Below are 22,504 nucleotides of genomic sequence, written 5' to 3' on the forward strand. Positions count from 1 at the left end.
ATCTTTCTCTGTTTTGGGAACATCCCTTTGCCAACTCTGAGATACTGTACTAGAACTGATGATATCTTGATTCAATCTATATTAGCTTTTTATAAACAACTGGCCAAACACACTCATCCCTTAATGTTTCTACTCAATCATGCTAGCAGGCTTCTACCTGCTAGATTTCATTAGTGATTACTAGTACATTTAAAATATGCAGGCCTAACTAGTGTGAAGGAAATCAGTTACCAGATCTTCCAACTTTCACATGTACTTTCAGTCAAGAAGTTTAATTAATCATTTAGTGAATCTTAGTTAAGACTGGTATACTTCTCAGAAATTGAGAAAGTAGGTTTAATGAGTGGATAACATTCTGCTAAACAGATGTTTTTAAATTTTGTTTTCAATAGAACTAAAGGAAGACCCAACCAAACTGTCAGCTGGTAGATCATTAATTTTTTTGTTGTTGATCACCATGTGATTTCTGGTGTGGAAAGGAGTTTTTTAAAAAGTTAAGAGACTGCTATAACAAAACCACTTTCATGTGCATCTTTATATGAACAAGGTATCTCAGCTTACATCTATGAAAAACCTGGATATTAGAATAAAATTCTGTGGAGGATGCGGAATAAAAATGAAATTATGAACTTAGGGAGAAAAAGCAAAAGAAAAATTTCCATCTTTTAGTTTATTCATGCATTTTAAAATAAATGTTGATAGGTATCAAATTGTCATTAAATTTAGATTTCTTTCAATACTCTTAAAAGAGTAATGTAACATTTTAAAATGCATGCTTTCATGATACTCTGCATGTTACATCCTTGGCTACTATTTATGTTTAAGATTAAAATTTTATGTTTTGGAAAAACCAAGATGGCGGCATAGGTTAACGCTGGAGATTGCTGCCTCGAACAACCACTTCAAAAAACAACTAAAAGACGGAACGGACATCATCCAGAACCACAGGAAGGCTGGCTGAGTGGAAATTCTACAAGTAGGAGGAAAGAGAATATTATACCCAGACTCAGAGGAGGCACAGTGCTGAAGTGAAATACTAAGGTGCAGAGTGCTCGCGGAGGGCGCGGTTGTTGTTTTCAATCGGGAGGGAGTTTCAGACTCTGAGCTCCAGATCCGGGCGAGTATCTAGGGACCCAGACTCAAACGGGAGAAGCGGAACTGTCTGGCTTCGGTCGGAACTCGAAGGCAGCTTTCTCTTAGAGCCCCTAGGGATGGAACTGAGAGCAGCCATAACTGCTTGCTCCGCCTGCCCTGTAGATCCCCGGGGACCCGCCCCGCCCAAGCCCTGCGCAGAGCCATTTGCCCGATAGCCTCAGGCAAACGCTAGATTAGCACTGCCCTAGAGATCCAGCACAGAAGCTCTCCCACTGCAGACACAGCGGACTCTCATAGCCAGTTAGCCTGGAGGTCAAATCACCCCCGGTATTGTCGACAACAATCAAGGCTTAACTACAACAAGACTGCACACAAAGACCACTAGGGGGTGCACCAAGAAAGCATAAAAAATGTGGAGACAAAGAAACAGGACAAAACTGTCAATGGAGGATATTGAGTTCAGAACCACACTTTTAAGGTCTCTTAAGAACTGTCTAGAAGCCGCCGATAAATGTAGTGAGATCCTCAAGAAATCTAATGAGACCCTCGATGTTATGATAAAGAACCAACTAGAAATTAAGCATACACGGACTGAAATAACGAATACTATTCAGACTCCCAACAGCATTCCAGAGGAGCGCAAGAATCAAGGCAAAGATTTGAAATGCAAAGAAGCAAAAAACACCCAACCAGAAAAGCAAAATGAAAAAAGAATCCGAAAATACGAAGATAGTGTAAGGAGCCTCTGGGACAGCTTCAAGCGTACCAACATCAGAATTATAGGGGTGCCAGAAGATGAGAGAGAGCAAGATATTGAAAACCTATTTGAAGAAATAATGACAGAAAACTTCCCCCACCTGGTGAAAGAAATAAGACTTACAGGTCCAGGAAGCACAGAGAACCCCAAACAAAAGGAATCCAAAGAGGACCACACCAAGACACATCATAATTAAAATGCCAAGAGCAAAAGACAAAGAGAGAATCTTAAAAGCAGCAAGAGAAAGAAACTCAGTTACCTACAAGGGAATACCCATACTCAACAGAAACTTTGCAGGCCAGAAGGGAATGGCAAGAAATATTCAAAGTGATGAATACCAAGAACCTACAACCAAGATTACTTTATCCAGCAAAGCTATCATTCAGAACTGAAGGTCAGATAAAGAGCTTCACAGATAAGGAAAAGCTAAAGGAGTTCATCACCACCAAACCAGGATTATATGAAATGCTAAAGGTATCCTTTAAGAAGAGGAAGAAGAAGAAAAAGGTAAAGATACAAATTATGAACAACAAACATGCATCTATCAACAAGTGAATCTAAGAATCAAGTGAATAAATAATCTGGTGATCATAATAGAATCAGGGACATAGAAAGGGAATGGACTGACTATTCTTGGGGGGGAAAGGGTTGTGGGAGATGCGGAAGAGACTGGACAAAAATCGTGCACGTATGGATGCGGACAGTGGGTGGGGAGTGAGGGCAAAGGGTGGGGGGGAACTGGGAGGAGGGGAGTTATGGGGGGGGAAAAAGAGGAACAAATGTAATAATCTGAACAATAAAGATTTAATTAAAAAATAAAATAAAATTTTATGTTTTAACAAAAAAAAATTGCAATGGGATATGAGTTTTGTCTACAATTCTTTATAGAAGCATGCAGGCATACCATTTCTTCCATGTTGTGAAAGCAAATTATCCAAATATGTATGTTTTAGGTAAAGAAATGATAACTTAAAACAGATTCTATACAATTTGTTCTAACATCGTAGAATGTGATATTGGAAGATGTTATATAAAATAGTTTTTGCATGGGCTTTAAAGGCTTTCTAATTATGTTCTGTAAAAAAGGCAGAAGTACCTGTCTTCTTTAAAATATATTTTTATTGATTTCAGAGAGGACAGGGAAGGCAGACAGAGATAGAAACATCGATAATGAGGGAAAATCATTAATTGGTTGCCTCCTGCACACCCCGTACTGGGAATCAAGCCCGAAACTGGGGCATGTGCCCTTGACTGGAATCGAACCCGGGACCCTTCAGTCTGCAGGCCCATGCGCTATCCACTGAGCCAAACCACCTAGGGCAGGAGTAGCTGTCTTTCCAAATGCCTTTTAACCACTGCTCTAAAGGACTTACATTCTAATATTTTTCAACAGCAGAAATAGTCACACTTCTAAAACCAGAATCAAACCTGAGTTGGGTCGACGCTCTACCACCTAATGCCTAGGCATAGGTTCCCACCCCTGGCTGCACCTCTGGGTGCCCAAATGTACCAGCACCGAAGGTGGGAGAGCCCTGCACTGTCTTCAAAGAGTTCCTCCGTTGATTTAAGGACGTGACGCTACTTTTCTTCATTTGTCTTTTTTTGAAAAATCTCCCAATGCCGACTTCACAGACCTGTACGGCTACACAAGTTCAGGAAGTGTTGGTTGTACTGCCAATGGATTCAACCTAGTAATGTCTAGGCACGTAAGCAGGAGACCAATGGATCCTACTATTACGTTTTTTGGCCTACATCACCCTAGCGCCATCGTTCTCATGGGGGAGGGGAGACTAGTGGTCAGCTGGCAACGTCGGGGGCATTTTGGGCTCGCACGCTACTAACCAACCTGCAATGAACATGGCGGCCTCACCTCAGAAAAATTCGGCGCCAGAGCGAGACTGTCTGGTGAGAGGCCCTGGGTCTCCGAGGAGAAGCCAGTCGAAAGGGCCCTCGCTTTCTAACTCCAGGGTCCAGAGGGCATCCAGTCCCTCGCTCACTCCCCTGACTGGCGTTTATGGCTCCACCGTACCGCGCCAGGCCGCCTCAGGCGCCAGCAGCGGGCCTGGCCTCGGGGCAGCTTCCCCCGCGGCGGAGGGCGGGCGGCCGCGCAGAGCCTGCTGGGAGCACGCGCTCACAGTGGACAGCCAGCGTCGCCTCCCGCGCTCAGTTTGTTGCGCGAGACGGACCCTGCGTCACTTCCGCTATGAGCCCCCGCGGGCCCGCCCACCACCCCTCCTTTTAGTGCGTCGTAACCCGGGGCAACTGTCGCCCGCCGCCGGCGAAGACTAAGCTGCCGGGGGCTTTCCACCGCACTGGCCCCACATGTGAGGGTGTGAGTGGCGGCGGCCGCTTCCCCGCCCCCAGTGCAAGGCCCCATCCCACTTCACGCGCAGCAGAGCGAGAGCCCTGCCCAGTAAGAGAAGAGGCTGCCCTCTGAGACGGGGATGCAGAAGAGAGAGGTACCAGCACTGGGCTTGAGGGCGGGGCCTGGGGAGCAGCCGCACGGTGTGGGTGGGGCAGTGGGAGGGGCCGTTGAAAGGGCGGGTCCCTATGAGGGAGGAGCCAGTCGAGGAAGGGGTGGAGCTTGGTGAGGCAAATGGGGAAGTTTTGCTGGAGTGGTTAGCTCTTGAAAGAAGAGAAGGCATCTTTTGTGACTGGGTAGGAACTGCTGGAAGGGGTGGAGGTAGATGAGGAAGAAGGAAGTGGGGGTGCCTGAGGGAAGGGAGGGACTATTAAGGGAAAGGGCAGAGCCTTTCCTTTAGGAGAGACAGGTTGGGTCTGTGTTTGATGACTTGTTTTTCAGGTGGACTGTAAGCTATATGAGAGCTGGGCATTGCTTCACGCTCTATCCCCAGTCCTAGGCATCTGATAGGCACTGGGTGAGTGAATGAATGTGAATGGAAAAAGTGGAAGAGTTGTAAACTGTGATTGGAATAAAAATGGTCTGATCCGAGGACAGATCGTTGTAGGAACTGCACTCCTATGAACAATCAAAGCTGCTGTGCTCTGTGGGCACATAATAAGCATAAGGCACACATAATTAACATGGGGAGGTAAGACTTATACTCTTAAAAGTGTAAACAATTTACTCAAATTGGGTGGCGCTTATGCTTAACTTTGAGGCAAAATTTCAACTTACAGAATTGTGTTTCAAAATTATAAATCAGATTGAAGTCCCAATGACAGTTTCCTTCAGAAACTGTATTACAGTGATCAGCATGCCCAGGTCAATCTTCAAGACCTCTTCACATGGGTGAAGCTTAGCTCTGTATTAAGAAACTTCACTAACCCTGGCTGTTTTTTCTCAGTGGTTAGAATATCAGCTGTAGACTGAAAGGTCCCAGCTTTGATTCCAGGCAAGGGTATGTACCTTGATTGCAGGCTCAATCCCTAGATCCCTTGCCCTGGTTGGGGCTCGTGTGGGAGGCAACCAATTGATATTTCTCTCTTTGTTTCTCTCTCCTTTCCACTCTCTCTCTCTCAAAAAAAAAAAAAAAATCAATGGAAAAATATCCTCAGGTGAGGATTAAAAAAGAAAGAAAGAAAAGAAAGGAAGGAAGAAAAAGAAACAGCTTCCACCATGGCTGTTTCTATTTATTGATTTCTTCAACACAATGATAAGGTCCACAGGAACATCCATTTAGAAATCCAAGTGAAGCTGCCAGAAACCCATCTTTCCCTGGCTGAAATTCTGACATGGACTCAAGAGTCCTTTAAACCTGAAACTTCTAGGAAGATGAGGGTAGGTGTGGAGACATGGTGTGTAGAGCCAGGGAAGTGGTAAGGAGTTTTGAGGGATTACAGCCTGCTTTTGACTTAAAAACCATGGGCCTTTCACTTCTGATGCATCAACATCACCCCACTGTTAATTGATTGCCTGACTGTGTAGACAGGCAATGGCAAATATGTGGCAAATGTGCAACCACCACCCTTATTTGTTCCCTGACAGTCTTCATTAATCACAGAACTCTTTCCCATAGTGGCCAAGCCTTATGATCCTTCTCAACACCACACCCTAGGTAGCCACTACTTGTTTGGAACTGATAATTTGGAACATATTCTTCATACCTAATGTAGATAATAAATGTAAAAAAAATTAATGGACATCAATGTAAATGTAAATTTCCTTAACTCTTGGTAAGATTCCTTTTTGTTTTTAGTGGTGTTGCCTAAATAGATGGATCAGGAATCCTGTAGCATGTAGAAATGTAGGCCAGATAATTGTGTATGAGGTTGGATAATTAATAAATACCCAATACCACAGATATCCATAGGACATTGTCCTTTATCCTCTCCTCAACATTTATATCAGTGATTTAGATGAAGTTACAGAAGGTATGTCTATTGAATTAATGAAGTTTTAAAGTAGGAGTTGGAAGAAATGATTCAGAATGATCTAAGCAGGTTGGGGTGATGATCGAAAAACCAAGAAAAAAATTTCTTAGAAGAATCTGATCAATTTGGATGTCTACATCTAGCAAATTAGAAGAAAAAAAAATATTTAAAGGAAATCAACAGCATGAGCATGAAGTCAAGAAGACAGGGATTATTAACAATTCATATTAGAAAATCTAGAAGTTATAGTTGACCTTAAACTCAGTGTTATTCAGGATTGAGATATAGGCCCTGGCTGGGTAGCCCAGTTGGTTAGAGCATTGTGCTGATATGCCAAGGTTTCAGGTTCCATCCCAGATCACAGCACATACAAGAATCAACCAATGGCCTGTCCTGGCATGGCTCAGTAGTTGAGAGTCAACCTGTGAACAAGAGGTCACCATTCGATTCTTCATCAGGGCACATGCCTGGGTTGCAGGCTCCATACCCCATTGGAGGCAGCCAAACAATGATTCTCTTTCATCATTGATATTTCTCTCTCTCTCCTTCTCCCTTCCTCTCTGAAATCAATTTAAAAAAAAAAAAAGAGATTCAGCCAATCCAATGAATGCATAAATAATTGGAACAACAAATCTCTATCTCTCCCTCTCTCTTTCAAAAAAAAAAAAAAAAAAAGGATTGGGATATAGCATTTAAAACATATAGCAATCTTTGTTGAATTAATAGGTGTAGATCAAAGGGATCCAGGTTTCAAAACAGATACTTCTAGGCAAACTGAATTTCAAGTACTGTCCTAATTTCCAGATACTACATTTTAAAGACATTGGTAAGTGACTGTGCATTCTTAAGATGAGGGAATTTGAGATTCTTGTCTGAAGAAATGAGAACTATCTTCAGATATTTTCAGCATTGTCATGTGTTGCTTTTGGGAGGAATGCCAGGAACTGAGAAGCAAAATCTTCAGGCTTGCAGATGTCTTGATTTGAGAACATTCCAATTAAAAAAAATTATCTTCATTTTTGAAAGTATTACAGATATCCCCTTCGTTTGTTTGTTTTTTCCTATTGACCCCCGCTACCCCGACCCTGCCCCTCCCAGGCCTTCACCACTTCGTTGTCTGGGTCCATGGGCTATGCATATCTGTAATAATAAAAGCGTAATATGCTAATTAGACCAGATATCCTTCCAGATGTCCTTCCTTTTGGACAAAGCCACAGCAGGCAAGGGGTGGGGGGCAGGGCACAGCAGAGGCAGCAGAGGCCCCTGGCTCCTGCGGCAGTGGGCAGGGGCCAGGGCCAAGGCCCTTGCACGCATTTTGTGCATCGGGCCTCTAGTATACATATAAGTTTCCCAGGCAATTACTCCCCTCCCCCCCCCCGCCCCCATTCCTCCACCCCTGCCTTCCCTCAGAAATTCATCAGTTTGTTCCATGCTTCTATGTCTCTGGATCTATTTTGTTGATCCATTTATTTTGGAGAACATTTCAATTTTAAAGTTGCCACTGAAATGGAAAAAGTAGCTTATAAAATAATGAGCTCTCAGTTATTAAAATTATTTAAGCATATCTAAGAACAGTGCCTAACCCCAGGTCAAGAAGATTGTGTTTGTTTGTTTGTTTTTTAATGTAGGAAAATCATTCATGTTAACAAACAAAATTATGAGGGCCAACCATAAAAGCTGTATTTGTGGCACTGGGGCTGTGTGTTTGTTTGTTTTTTAGTTACATAGTTTTATGATTTTTATTTAGGCCTATGATCCATTTTGAGTTAATATTTTTTCTTTTTTTATGGATGGCCAGAGGTTGCCACACTATAGTTGGAAAGAATATCCTGTATGCATTTCACTCTTTTGGCATTTTGTCAAAAATCAATCGGCCATGTTTGTGTGGGTATATTTCTGGACTCCCTAGTCTGACCCATTGATCTATGTGTCTTTCCATTCACCAATATCATATTGAGTCCTATTGCTTTATGTTGACTTTTTTAATTGGGTAGTGTGATTCTTCCACTTTATATTTTGTTTTCATAATTGTTATAACTATTATAGTTCCTTTGCATTTCCTTTGAAATTTAAAGCCAACTTGTCAATATCAATAATAAACCCTGTGTTAGATTCATATCTTACTATTCAGCCACCTTTTTAAAGATTGTCTATTCTTAGGCCTATATATTTTTATATACATTTTAAAATCCAAAACATTGAAAAAAGTTTTAAGAAAAGGATTATCGTGTTATAGGCACATAGTCTTATCTTCCCAAGATCTAGGCCTTCCCATTCCCAGGGGTCCTGGACTCTTTTCAAGGACCATAAATGTACACATTTTAGGTGGTGACATTCTTTGTACATAAGGACCATCTGTTTTATATGTCATATCAGGAAACACCTACCAGTGTAGTACCAAGACATTATTACTGGTCACCAAAATCTGGCTTCCTTTTTCTTCTGGAGATTTAGGAGGAAGTATAATCCCCACTTTTCCTAGAAGTTAGGCAGTATCCTCTGACTTGTTCCAGCTAATGACATGGGAACTGAAGTCATGTTACTTCCAGGCAGAAGTATCTAAGAGTGAGTGTGTGATTCCCCATGTTTGCTGTCATAGTTGGCTATGGTTTTCCATTATGGTGTCTCCATTAGTTCAATGCCAGAGTGAGGATAATGTGGAGCAGAGACTACAGCATCAGACAATGGACATGTCGCATGTGTTAGAAATAAAGTTTTATTGTTTTTTATCACTGGGGGGAAATTAGGATTGCTTGTTATTAACAGTATAACCTTGCCCATCTAGACTAATACTAGGTAGCTCTAGCTAACAGACAGTGACCATGCCAAACTGACCTGTACCCTGGTAAGGCAGCCAGGGCAACCTTTTCCAAAAAGAACCTGGCAGGGCCCTAGGCAGTTTGGCTTAGTGGATAGAGCATCAGCCTGTGGACTGGAAGGTCCCAGGTTCGATTCCGGACAAGGAAACATGCCTGGGTTGTGGGCTCTATCCCCAGTGTGGGGTATGAAGGAGGCAGCAAATCAATGATTCTCTCTCATCATTGATGTTTCTATCTCTCTAGCCCTCTCCCTTCCTCTCTGAAATCAATAAAAATTTATTAAAAAAAATGAAAGAACCTGGCAGAGTGAGCCTTATCTGGGACAAAGTAAAAACAAAACAAAATCCCCAAATTCAGAGTTTTATGGATACTTTAAATATCAACTTTTAACTTCACTTTTATTAAGATGAATTGGGCACATTATTACCTTCTCCATCAAAGAAATACAGAGAATACAAAGTCCCTTTCTAAACTAATATCACATCCTTCTCTCTCTTCTTGTGTCTTCTGCTATCCTTAGTTTCTCTTCAGCTACTAGCCTTTGGAAATTTCTTTATGTTCTTGGTCAGGTGCCCTCTACTTCACATAGTTTTTTCTCTACTTACTTGTAAATAGTAGATATGGTCATTCTTCTCAGTTTACATTGATTTTAATCCCTTGTACTCCATTTTAACTTAATATATATAATTAATTTCAGAGAAGAAGCCAGAGGGGGAGAGAGATAGAAACATCAATGATGAGAGGGGATCACGGATCACATGGGCTGCCTCCTGCATGCCCCCCACTGGGAATGGAACTCACAACCCTGCCCTCCTGGTTCATAGGTTGACACTCAACCACTGAGTACACCAGCTGTGCTTAATTTTTTTTTATATTATTATGGGAAGGTTCACACATATAAAAGTAGAAAGAAGTAGCCCTGGCCGGATAGCTCAGTTGGTTAGAACATTGTCCTGATATGCCAAGGTTGTGGTTTCAACCCCCTAGTAAGGGCAACCAATGAATGCATAAATAAGTGGAATAAGAAAAATCAGTCTTTTTCTCTCTCTCTTTCTCTCTCCCTTTCTCTAAAATTAATCAATAAAAAATTGTTTAAAGTTAAAAAAAAGTAAGTAGAGAGAATGCAGTTAACTTATATGTCCTCATACCCATCTATAACAAACAGAGCTTATGACTAAATAAATGTAATTTATTTTATCATAATCTCTCTAACCACAACCAGCACATGCCCCACACCTCCCACACCCCTTGCATGATTATTGTGAAGCAAATCAAAACGGCTTATCTTTAATTGATGAAATAAAATACACTATGTTACAGTTTTTTTGCTGATCATTTGCTTTCCATTTCTGTCTTTAAATGCTACTAGAGCCCTGGTGGGGTAGCTAAGTTGGTTGGAGCATCATATACAACAAAAGGTTGCTGGTTTGATTCCCTATCAGGGCACATATCTAGGTTGGTGTTTCGATACTCAGTCAGGTGCATATGGGAGTCCATCGATTGATGTTTCTCTCACATCTATATTTCTCTCTCCCTCTTTCTCTCTCAAATCAATAAAATCATAACCTTTGGTGAGGATTTTTTTTTTAAAAAAAGCTACTAGAGAAAAAAAATAGAAAAAAAAAAAAGCTACTAGAAGAGATATTTTCTAGATCATAGTGAATTTCCATCTCTGTTTCTTAGATTCTCATTCATCTTTATTTCATTTTCTAATACCTTAAGTTCCTTGATCAGTTTTTCTTCATGTTTATTCATGTTTATCCAAGCATGTACTTTGGGAGCTTGGACCTCAGTCAACATTTTCTTCTTTGTATAATTTGGTTTGAGTCACTCCAATAGTGTATGTCATGGAATTTAATACCTTCTGGCCTACATCTGTGTGCCTTCCTGCTTTGTACTCCAAATCCAATTTTTAGTTGCATCTGCAAATGCATTTTCCCATGGTAGCATTTTACAATATGATCTTTGTGTTTTCTTAATGTGATTTTCTTGGAAAAAAATTAATAACTGGACTTTGATGTTTGCTTTATACCAGTGATTCTCAAACAGAATCAGATTGTTAAGCCCACTGGAAGTCAAGAAGTGGAATAGTATGAACTTTTGATTTACTTCAAATATGTAAAGTAGACATAATTTTACTATAAAAAATATGAGTATTATATCAGTGCAGATTTCTGTCTTCCAACATAAAAGTAAAACTGCATATAATTAATTGTAAGAAGTAGATTTCTATTTGTCATCATTACAAGTGCTAGAAGACAAGAATGGGCAGTGAAACTTGAAGGCACACTTATAGACAGAAAACTTAAAATTAAGACTATCCTTTCCACTAACTGAATTTTTTCTGATTAGGAAAAGACCACCAATATTGTTTTAGTTGTGGAGCATCTTGATCCAGCTTGCTTGAAGATACCAGGGTTCTGGAGGAGCGATCCGGTATGTAGGAATCTGACCATTTCACTAAGAATACTATGTTTACTAACAGAGATGATTCTTAGTTTTTAGTCATAAGGAGGCAATATAGTTCTCATGATCCCCTATTAAATGAGTAAAGTGCTTATACAAATGTACTCATTATAACAAATATATAAAGTGCTTATAGGAAAGATTTGCACATAGTAATAGCTATATTATAGTAAGTTTTATTATTAAGTTGTTATTGTTACCTGGCTTTCTTTTGACACTTTGTAGTATGATGTGACTGGAACCTTTTCTGGTGGCCTCACTGGGTCCAATTCTACTGACTCCAATATACGGGCTTATCCAATATTGCATCCTTGGCCTCTGCTGTTCCTCTCTCTAGATCAGTGGTTCTCAACCTTCCTAATGCCTCGACCCTTTAATACAGTTCCTCATGTTGTGATGACCCCCAACCACGAAATTATTTTCATTGCTACTTCATAACTGTAATTTTGCTACTGTTATGAATCATAATGTAAATATCTGATATGCAGGATGTATTTTCATTGTTTGCAACCCACAGGTTGAGAACCACTGATATATAGAGATAGCGATATAGTCTTCCTCTCAGATTTCACATATGCTCATGGCATGTGAGAAATAGTTGAAGGTACCAGAGATGGTTAGCCTGAAAGAGAGAAGAATGCATGAACTTTTTCATAGGACTGTTGGGAGGCTGGGACAGTGGGCAATCTCTGTATCAATTATTCTTTAACCTTTTGTAGTAACAGACTGCTTTAAACTCAGATGCAGGCCCTCCTCTGAAGAAAACTCATTGAGCATCTTCAGAGGCATCATAGACTTTCGATTTTTAAAGATATGTTTTTATTGATTTTTTAGAGAGAGAGGAAGGGAGAGGGATAGAGAGATGGAAACATGGATGAGAGAGAAACATGGTCAGCTGCCTCCTGCACGCCCCCTACTGGGGATTGAGCCTGCAACCTGGGCATGTGCCCTGACTGGGAATTGAACCAGGGACCTCTTGGTTCATGGGTTAATGCTCAACCATTGAGCAACACTGGCCAGGCATTATAGACTTTCTTTTTTTAAAAAATATATATTTTTGTTGATTTCAGAAAGGAAGGGAGAGGGAGAGAGAGATAGAAACATCAGCGATGAGAGAGAATCATTGATCGGCTGCCTCCTGCATGCTCCCTACTGGGGATCAAGCCTACAACTCGGGCATGTGCCCTTGATGGGAATTGAACCCAGGACCTTTCAGTCTGAAGGCCAACACTAACATAAACTTTCTTAATCCCATCCTCTGGAGGGCATAGCTAGGACCAGGCAGCGAACCAGGAAAAGCAGTGCTGGTTCAATATAAGAAAGAGCTTTTGAACAGAGCAGTAGTTCTCCAATTTTGCTGGATTTTAGAATCATCTCAGGTGATTTAAGAAATCCGGCCTGGCCGATGTGGCTCAGTGGTTGAGCGTTGATCTAGGAATCAAAAGGTCACGGTTCAGTTCCTGATCAGGGCACATGCCTGGGGTTGCTTACTCCATCCCTGGCAGAGGGTATGCAGAGGGCATCTGATCAATGATTCTCTCTCATCATTGATGTTTCTATCTCTCCCTTCCTCTCTGAAATCAATAAAAATATATTTAAAAAATAATTCACATTAAAAAAAAAAAAACCCTGATGGCCAAGTTGTGCCCAGTCCAATTATAATCAGAATCTCTGTGGTGGGGTCTGGGCATTTTATTTTATATAAAGCTTCCAAGCTGATTCCACGGTGCAGCCAAGTTTGAGAACCAGTAAATTATTTTGCCACTTGAGAAGACTCTCTAAGTAGTGAACGCCTTGTCAGTGGAGATACTTTAAGCAAAAATAAACATTCTTCTTATTGATTCAAGCATTCTAGCACTACTTAATCTCTCCTAAACAATATCTGTTTCTTTGCTATAATAGCCTCAAGTTTTAAGTTTATTTTATTATTTAGTAAATGGCTTTCCTTTTGATTCCCTGCTTTTTTCCTTTTGAACCGTACACTTGATAAGTCTAAGGGGTTCTCTGGTACAAATGTATTTGTAATTTAGAAGAGAAAAAGGTCAGAATGTATTTATAGGAGCTTCTTTGGCCTGCACAATGACTGAAGAGGAATTTCACAATATGAGAGGATCCGGCTGGTTTACACAACCTATCAGGTCCTCAGTCATGCTGTTTGTAAATAAAATAGCACTTCTAGTTTTTAGTCACTTGTAATATAAGTGTTTTTCTTTCAGATCTCATTCATTTCCTCTGATGTCATACTGGAAAGATTAGGATGTCCAAAGATATTTGACCTTTCATCGGTAAATGGAATTTTATTACCATCTAAACGCCACTCTAAGCCTAAGTAAATAAGCTGAAACGGTAATTGAACAGATATGTTACAAGAAGTTATTTGTCTCTACCTCAACAGAAAATGAAAAAAATGTGGGTTTCTGACAGGGATCATGTTGGGGTGAGAGAAAGCAAGGTATGTGGTCCCCATTGGACTCTATTTCATTACAAGCAAGGACTTCCTCAAGAAGGCACTAGCTGTTCATTAGCACTCAGCTGGATCATTGGTGGCCACTGCTTAGGCATTAGAGTTCATCGATGCAGCTTGTGCAGGCCCCAGGAGGAACATCTGTCTGTGGGAAAGTATTGTAATCATGCCATTTTCATATGAGCAAACAGGCCCAGAAAAGTAACTCATCTAAGCCTTACACAGCTAGTAAATAAGATTGGAACCCTGGCTGTTTGCCACTCAAGTCTGTGCTGATAATTAGGATATAAATTTTCTAACCCTTTGACTGGATTATAAATGTCAAGTCCCATTTTCAACTTGGGAAAAGCATCAATTAAGGATAGATAGCATCATCATCGTCATCACTTCCACCACCATCACACTGTCACCATCATCTACTGTATTAGTTTCCTAGGACTGCCACTCCAGAGGGCTACAGACTGGGTGGCATAAACAACAGAGCCTGCCCGTTCTAGAGGCTCGATGTCCAAAATCAAGGTGTTGGCAGGGCTGATTCCGTCTGAAGACTGTGTGGAAGGATCTGATCCAGGCCACTCTCCTTAACTAGTAGATGGCCATTTTCTCCCTGTGTCTCTTCATATTATCTTCCCTCTGTGCACGTCTGTGTCCAAATTTCCCCTTTTAATAAAAACACCAGTCGTATACGGTGGATGAGGGTGAACTTATTGACCAGCTTAGACCATATGCTCTACCAGTTTCCTCAGAAGCCTAAGGATCCCCAAGCTGATATCCAGAGTTGTTGGGAAGAGAAAGAGGAGAAGGCCTGGGTGCATAAGTCACACACATCCACTACAGTGCTCTTGTTATTAGCACAATGTCATCTGGACATTTTTGGAGTGGAGGGTAGTGAGGCTACATTGCTTACTACAGTCTGTACTCCATCATGAGGGATAGAGCCTTGTTAACAAACATCTTCCTCTCCTCTTTTCTTCACTCTCAACTTTGGTCTTTAAATCCATTAGTCTCTAATTAAACTTATACCTATCTTTTATATTGTCAATAGTTGGCAATGGATGGTTTTGTAATATTTCTTCTGAGTCTATTCCTGAATGTGTTGAAAATGTTTCACCTGAGTTATACTTTATAAAGAAAATAAAACTGAGTTCAATCTGCATTTTAAACTACAGGAAGAAGATGTTAAAAACTTTAAGCAACCATCAGAGTAATCACAGTAATGGATCTCTGTCAGAAAAATGAGACAGAGTTAGAAAATGGTGAAAATAATCAAATTCCAAGCACAGAAGAATCTGAATTAAACTGTACTTATTCAGATGAAAGAAAGGAAAAGAACCATGTTTGTTGTCTCCTCAATATCAGTGACATTACGCTTGAACAAGATGAAAAAGCCAACAAGTTTGTTATCGGAACTGGATGGGAAGAAGCAGTAAGTATCTTCTTGAGTTAGGTGTCTTGCACATCAGTATTGTGGTTGCTGTTTTATAAAGTGTTTATTTATTTTTATTGATTTGAGAGAGGGAGGAAGGGAGAGGGAGGGAGAGAGAGACAGAGAGAGAGAGAGAGAGAGGGAGAGAGAGAGAGAGAGAGAGAGAGAAGAGGAGAGAGAAACATCAATTTGTTGCTCCACTCCTTTATGCAGTCGTTGGTTCATTCTTGTATGTGCCCTAACTGGGGATCGAACCCACAACCTTGGTATATCAGGATGACACACTAACCAACTGAGCTACTCTGCCAGGGCCTGGACATCAGTGTTTGGATGCAAGCCTTTTTACTTTTTTCAAAAATAGTTACTATTACCAAAAAATGTGTAAAAAGTTAAATATAGAGATATCTGGAACAGAGGTAAAATATTAATGATGAGGATATTGAGTATTTATGTCACTCAGTATTGGCAAGCACAGTATTAAGTGCTTCATTCCACCTCACAGTAGTCCTGTGTGGCAGGTATTATGAACAGCCTCACTTTTTGAACAAGGATACTAAGGCACCCAAAGGGTGAAATAATGTCTGAAGATCACCCAGCCAGTGGCCAAGTTCTTCTGGACGAGAAACCTGAGCTCCTTAACTACTGTATTAAATTCCCCAAGAGACCTGAGGCTTCTGTCCCAGTGATTCTACTCAGAACCCTGTGGGTTTAACGGTAAACTATTCTTAGAATCAAGAATAGCATCCTAAATTTAGAACTAAAAAGTAATTTGATCTACTGTTTCTCAGGTGACACTTGGCATTGTCGCAACAAGGGGCGAGGGGAGGAGATGCTACTGGCATCTGATGGGTGGAAGCCAGGGAGTGCTGCTCCACATCTTACCAGGCCCAGGACAGCACTCTAGCAAGGAATAATCCAGCCCTGTATAGTTCAGGCTGCAATACCTGAACACCACGGACAGGGTGGCTTAAGCAACAGACAGTTATTTCTCCCAGTTCTAGAGGATGGAAGTTTAAGACCAGGTGCCAGCATGGTTGGGTTCTTGGTAAGGGCCCTCTTCCTGGTTTGCCCTCACATGGCTGCCTTTGTTGGGGAGAGGGAAAGGGAGAGGGGGAGGGGGAGGGAGAGGGAGAGGGAGAGGTCCCTTGACTCCTCCTTTTCTCCTCCTTTTCTTATAAGGACACTGATCCCATCATGAGGGCCCCATCCTTTTGACCTCATCTAATCCTAATCACCTAAAATGCCCCACCTCCAAATACCATCATATTGGAGATTAGGGTCTAAACATGGGACTTTGGGAGGGACACAAACATACGGTTCTTAACAAGCCCCAAATAGTAGTTGTGCCAAGGTTGAAAAACCCCAGTCCACGCGGTTTATTTTATAAATGTGGAAACTGAGGGCAAGACAAGGCAGAGTGATTCGCCCAAGTCCACTTGACAGTTGAAGTAATCATGTCTTCCAGAGCCCTCCTCTAATACTCTCTCTACTATACTGCCCCCACCACATGTATGACCTTCCAAACACATGTTCCCATGCCAGGTAAGTCAGGGCTACAGGCTGTCCTGTTTATGAATTTAAAACTTTCTAAGTTTAGATGGTTCAGTTTACTATGGAAGGTAACTGCTTTAAAATACACATCTAGCCCTGGCCGGTTTGGCTCAGTGGATAGAGCGTCAGCCTGCAGACTCAAGGGTCCCAGGTTCGATTCTGGTCAGGGGCACGTACCTTGGTTGCCGGCATGTCCCCAGTGGGGGGTGTGCAGGAGGCAGCTGATCTATGTTTCTCTCTCATCGATGTTTCTAGCTCTCTATCCCTCTCCCTTCCTCTCTGTAAAAAATCAATAAAATATATTTAAAAAAAATAAAATACATATCTAAGGGCTGTTGACATGGACCTACCTCTGCTCATCCTCTCTCCCTCCAACGTGCCCCCCCACCCCCCCCTACCCATGCACCAGTCTCCTGGATATGGTAAACAGAGCCTGGAAGGACAAGAAAGCCTGTCAGGGAGGGACAAAGAAAAATAGTTTTGAATTGATTTTTATTTAATGTACATCTGAAAAAATATATAGTCAGCACATCAAAGTGGGCAATTACAAATCTATTGCTTAGTATTTTAAACAACCTATTGCTAGTATTTCAGATTTAAAAATACTATTTATATGAGGCTAACATAGGTATTGAAAGTAAAAAAAAAAACCAACAAAACAACATCTGTTTAAAGAAAAATATTAGTACAGATGGCCAAAATGGGAATGGGACCAAAATTGGGGCAGCCAATCAGCTGAGAGTAATATGCTGCTTTATTTTCAGGTTCGAGGCTGGGGAAAGACTTCTCCAACTGCTTGCATTTGGCCCAGAAAGAAACGTAAGAAGGCGAAGGTGGGAGAAGGTGTCAGCGGCTGCTTACTCTGTGTCAGTCTCTCCCAAGCGACTCCCGAGGCTGGGCCTCAGACTGAGGCTGGAAGCTTGGAGTCAAGGGCTCTGGCTGAGGCAGGCTCAGAGGAGGATCCAGGGGGCCCCTCCCAGACTCAGCTCCCCACTGGCTGCCCCACCACTGCCTCCAGGAATATTAGCAAGATGTGCTCTCCCTCTCGTACTCAGGGAGAGAAAAAAAGTCTGCAAATAAAGGAGTTTTTTTGGTGCATGGAAGAGTGGGCCATCCCAGAGACTGGTAGGGACCAAGACTCCAACAGCAGGACTGATCAAGGTCCCTCCATCTCAAACTCATTGAATTCCAAGGCCCTTTTAGTTCTCCCTCCCCTGAATTCTTCAGCCCCACATGGCGTGGATGTTCAGGTTAAGAAGAGTAAGAACTCGCTCGTGCAGCCAGAAGAGAAGGTGCTGAGTGTGAAAAAGGATGAGTGTGTGGCTTGTGCATATGGATTGAAAATAGTTGAAGGGAAAGATGGAAAGAGACCCTTTGAGCTGGCCAGTCACCTTAAGGTCAGCTGCGTGCAGCCTTTTCCTTCGCCAATGGTTGGGACAAACCTCCTGGCCAATCCAGAACTGGGCAGCCTGCACTGGTCCCTCCTGCCTAAGAAAAACCTGCTGTGCCCTCCCAATCCCAATAGTGTTCACTGTCTCAGGACTATGCAGCTTTTGCAAAAACAGAAAGAGCAAAGCTACAAAGCCAAATTCAAAGCCAGGGAGCTGAGACCTCCCATGAACACCCAAAAGTGCATTCTCAAGGAGGCCAAGCAGGAAAACAGGCCCCAACCATTGGAGACCAATGTGTTCCCAAGACCTCTCTTGCCATCCCTCACAGTGAGCAGAGTTGTTATTCCCACCTCCACTCACAGATTCCTCTGAATTGCCACAATATAATTTCCTGGGAATAAGCACCTTTGGAAACTCATTCTCTTTCTCCCCTACCCCCACCCCATTCTCTTCTAGTTTCTTCCGTTCCCTTCCCTCCCTTCCCCTTTTCCATCCTTTTCTCTCCCTCCTTGCCTTCTTCTCTGTCCATTTTTTTAAAAACCAGAGGAAATAAACTCATTGTATGGATTTTGATTTATTCTCAGAACACCCATATTTATGTGTTACCTGCTTCAGTTGCTTAGTCATTTATAAAATGCAAACTAGTAATGCCAGTCTCAGCCTCTGCTTGCTTTATTTCTCTCCTGCTGGAAGCCAAGTGGATGGTGGGGAATCTGAAGAGGGTCTCTCATGGTGCTGCCCCAATATCACCCTTGAACCCACTGGAAAGGGCTCTTCTCTACCCCAGTGCCTGAAGCTAAGTGTACTGGCCTTTTTTGGACCAAATTATTACTTGTCTTTTTAATTTAAAGATTTTTTTTAAAGATATTAAAGTTGGTTTTTGTAGGGAGAGAGAGAGCGAAAGATTGACGTGAGAGGGAAACATCGATCTGCCTCCCACATGCCCCCCACAGGGATCGAGCCTGCAACCTGGGCCTATGCCCTGACTGGGAATCAAACTGGCAACCCTTCGGTGCATGGGACTATGCCCAATCGACTGAACCACACTGGCCAGGGTTTCCTGATATTTTTAAACCGGCAGATATCTGTCGGTTGCCTCATTTTTTTCTTGCAACAAAGATTTGAAACATTGTTTCAATAGAAAACTCCAAACCGTGTCTAAATGAATATACTTGCATTCAGGTGAAATATCTGTATATTATATCCATGAGGATACTATACCCATTGTATCCTATATGTCCAAAGTGACATAAACCCATGGGTTTACCATGTTTATTGTATCCTATGTGTCCAAAGTGATATATCTTTGTATTGTAGCCTCATGCTAGTCTCTGTGTCTGGGAAATTTTAGCCACAGTTCCACAAAACTTGCTTGGAAAGCAGGTTAAGAATCATTATTTGAGAAAAAAGTCACTGTGATTATTGTCACCCCACATGCTTCCTCCTGCCTTACTCTGCATCTAATATTTGGGAACTCTACAACTCCAGACAGACGCTTACAGAATGGGGCTGTTACATTCTCTCTTCCCCTGATCCTTCTCCCCACTCATTTTACTCCAATGCATATTTCCTGAAGTTGTCTATAAATTAAACATTGTTTGTAAACGAGTTATCATTTAAATGCCAAGTGACAATGCTATGTAGAGAAATGCTCTGGAAAAAAACACACACCACTTTGTAATATGAATAACCATTTAGCTGCCCTGTAATTACAGTTTGAATTTGCTTTCGGTAGGTTGTACTTGCACTCTGTACTTTCCATTCCCTAAATGATGACTGCATTTGTAAACATCTGCTTTCTGTAATTGCTCTTTAGTTTAGGGTTTTTGTTTTGTTTTGTTTTGTTGGTTTGTTTCTTTGAAACACCAGAAATGCAGGAATGATTATAGTACAGCAGTCATTAAAAGGTATATTTTGCCTACTTAAGTTGGACACTTCTTTAAAGTCTAGAAGCAATTTGTAGCTTCCATCCATCCCTTCTTCCCTGAATGAAGGAAACATCTGGATTCCATCCTCAAGAAAAGACCTTGATTTCCCACCGTTTCTTGACAGTGGGGGTGTTGGAGCTGGTACTGTTTGAGGACAATCTAGGAATGGCAGCCTGCCCACCTAAGTCAGTGGTTTTCCAAGTCCCCTTTACAAACAGCAGAATAATAAGCTCAATATGTAAAAGAGTCAAAAGTATTTGATTGGGAGGGAAGGGTATGGACCAGCATGAGTGAGCAATGGAGTCCCACCTACTTAGCCTAGATACATTTACTTTTGAGATCTTTTTAAAAATATGTTTTTATTGATTTCAGAGAGAGAGGGAGAGGGGAGACAGGGACACATCAATGTGAGAGAGAAACATCCATCAGTTGCCTCTTGCATGCAACCCAACTAGGGACTGAACCCTCAACTTGGGCATGTGCCCTGACTGGGAATTGAACTGGTGACCTTTCAGTGTACAAGACAATGCTCAAACAACTGAACCACACTGGCCCAACTACTTTTGAATTCTTGAGGCAGTTTAAAAACAATGATATGGCCGAAACCGGTTTGGTTCCGTGGATAGAGCGTCGGCCTGAAAGTTCCCAGGCTCGATTCCAGGCAAGGGCATGTACCTGGGTTGCGGGCACATCCCTAGTAGGAGATGTGCAGGAGGCAGCTGGTCGATGTTTCTCTCTCATCGATGTTTCTAACTATCTCTCTCCCTTCCTCTCTGTAAAAAATCAATAAAATATATATATATAAAAAAAAAACACTGATATGTTACAACTTATATTTCTTTCTTATGAAAAATCCTTTGATGAGATGGAGTTATAAATTCTACAGATTTGGGGGTAAACACCTATCCTATATAATAAAAGGCTAATATGCAAATAGACCAAACAGCAGAACAACCAAACAACCAGTCACTATGACGTGCGCTGACCACCGGGGGTGTCAGCAGGTGTGAGCGGGGCCTGGAGTCATCAGCACGTGGGAGCGGTAGCGGCAGGAGCAGGGCTGCTGGCAGCCAGGGAAGGGGGGCATGGCAGGAGGGGCTGGGCAGGGGCGTGAAGGATGGGCCAAGACCCGCCCCTGTGCCCACTGCAGCCTCGTGGCCCACAGTTCCTTTCAAGGTGCACGAATTCATGCACTGGGCCCCTAGTATAGGAATAATTTAGAGTTAACAGGAAGGCCAGTCTGAACAAAAAATGGGCCAATATACGAAAGATTCATAGTATCCATCTTTTTGGGCAAATAATATTTGGTCAACAAAATATTGAGTGGAACATTCCTCTGTGAATGTATAAGAATGTCCCTTCGGCATCCCGTTGTTAGATAATTATTCATGCACCTGATGAAGTCCCTTTAGGGATACTATTTGCATTGGCCCAGGTTTCATTTGTTTCTCTGTGGATAAAGTCATTGTAGACCTTGTCCCAATTTCCATTCAGAAAATTGGGACGCCCAAACTGGTCGTTGATGTCCAAGACTAGATAAAGGCTAAATGTTTACTAGAATGCAGGCCCCATCAGGGTTCTAGGTCACTAAGAAAACTCACAGGGGAAATAAGGAGTCAAGCATGTTATAATACAGGTCCCAATGGCCTTCTTCCTATCTCAAGGAGATGATCTCAATAGGTTTTGGTTCCTTTAGTCCTTTCCAAACCAAGCATGAAGAGCTCTGTGTTTCATCCCTCAGTCTATTATTTTTGGATGTCTCATGAGTTAAACGTTACAAAACTCCCATTTTTCTTGTAAATTTAAAAATCACAAAGCAGAATTGTGGTAGCGTCCGACACAGGGCCTGAGGTCACCTATTGGGTGAGGCTGGGTTGAGGTCTGGGAGTGCTGCTGAGAGTCTAGGTGAGGCAAAGGAAGGGCCAGAGGGGCAGGAGATGTTGAACAGACAGAATGTCAACCTGACAGAGAGATGAGGGGCTGACATGTTTGAAGGGCAAGGGGGAGATTTTAAATCTATTCTGATTCTAGACCTGGCTACATACATTTGGACAAGTACATAGGACTTTAGCTACTTAGGGAGACTTCCCCTAATTTTTAGCTTTACTCTCTTTTCATTCTGGACTTTGCCTCTATGATGGAATTTGCCTGCACTTCAAAGATCATGCTATAAAATGATTTGAACCCAGAATCAAATTTGCTTTCAATCTCCCCCTCTAAGTGTAGGAGCCTCAGGACCCAGTGAGACCACAGAAGCCCAGCCCATCTCCCT

At 41.9% G+C, this 22,504-nt stretch overlaps 1 protein-coding gene across 2 annotated transcripts; it reads left to right on the forward strand.

Moving 5' to 3' along the window:
* The first annotated feature begins 3,047 nt into the window (after positions 1–3,047).
* Positions 3,048–20,770, forward strand: C15H16orf46 (chromosome 15 C16orf46 homolog). 2 transcript variants are annotated; one of them, XM_059667312.1, is made up of 5 exons: positions 3,048–4,311; positions 11,359–11,442; positions 13,689–13,818; positions 15,106–15,362; positions 17,678–20,770. In XM_059667312.1, exons 4-5 carry the CDS (start codon positions 15,153–15,155, stop codon positions 18,674–18,676), a joined length of 1,209 nt encoding a protein of 402 aa, XP_059523295.1. In that variant the 5' UTR covers positions 3,048–4,311; positions 11,359–11,442; positions 13,689–13,818; positions 15,106–15,152; the 3' UTR covers positions 18,677–20,770. The 2 variants fall into 2 exon arrangements, with proteins under 2 accessions (XP_059523295.1, XP_059523294.1); XM_059667311.1 differs by having other exon boundaries at positions 3,049–4,311; positions 13,689–13,757.
* The last annotated feature ends 1,734 nt before the right edge of the window (positions 20,771–22,504 follow it).

This window comes from Myotis daubentonii, chromosome 15 (assembly GCF_963259705.1).
Source record: "Myotis daubentonii chromosome 15, mMyoDau2.1, whole genome shotgun sequence".
Lineage (NCBI taxonomy): Eukaryota > Metazoa > Chordata > Mammalia > Chiroptera > Vespertilionidae > Myotis > Myotis daubentonii.

What these genes read in the sequence shown, in the direction of transcription:
- C15H16orf46 (XM_059667312.1), top strand. Translation starts at nt 15,153, where the DNA reads ATGGATCTCTGTCAGAAAAATGAGACAGAGTTAGAAAATGGTGAAAAT. An exon ending in GAACTGGATGGGAAGAAGCA is followed by an intron (nt 15,363 to 17,677) that starts GTAAGTATCTTC and finishes CTTTATTTTCAG; the next exon opens with GTTCGAGGCTGGGGAAAGAC.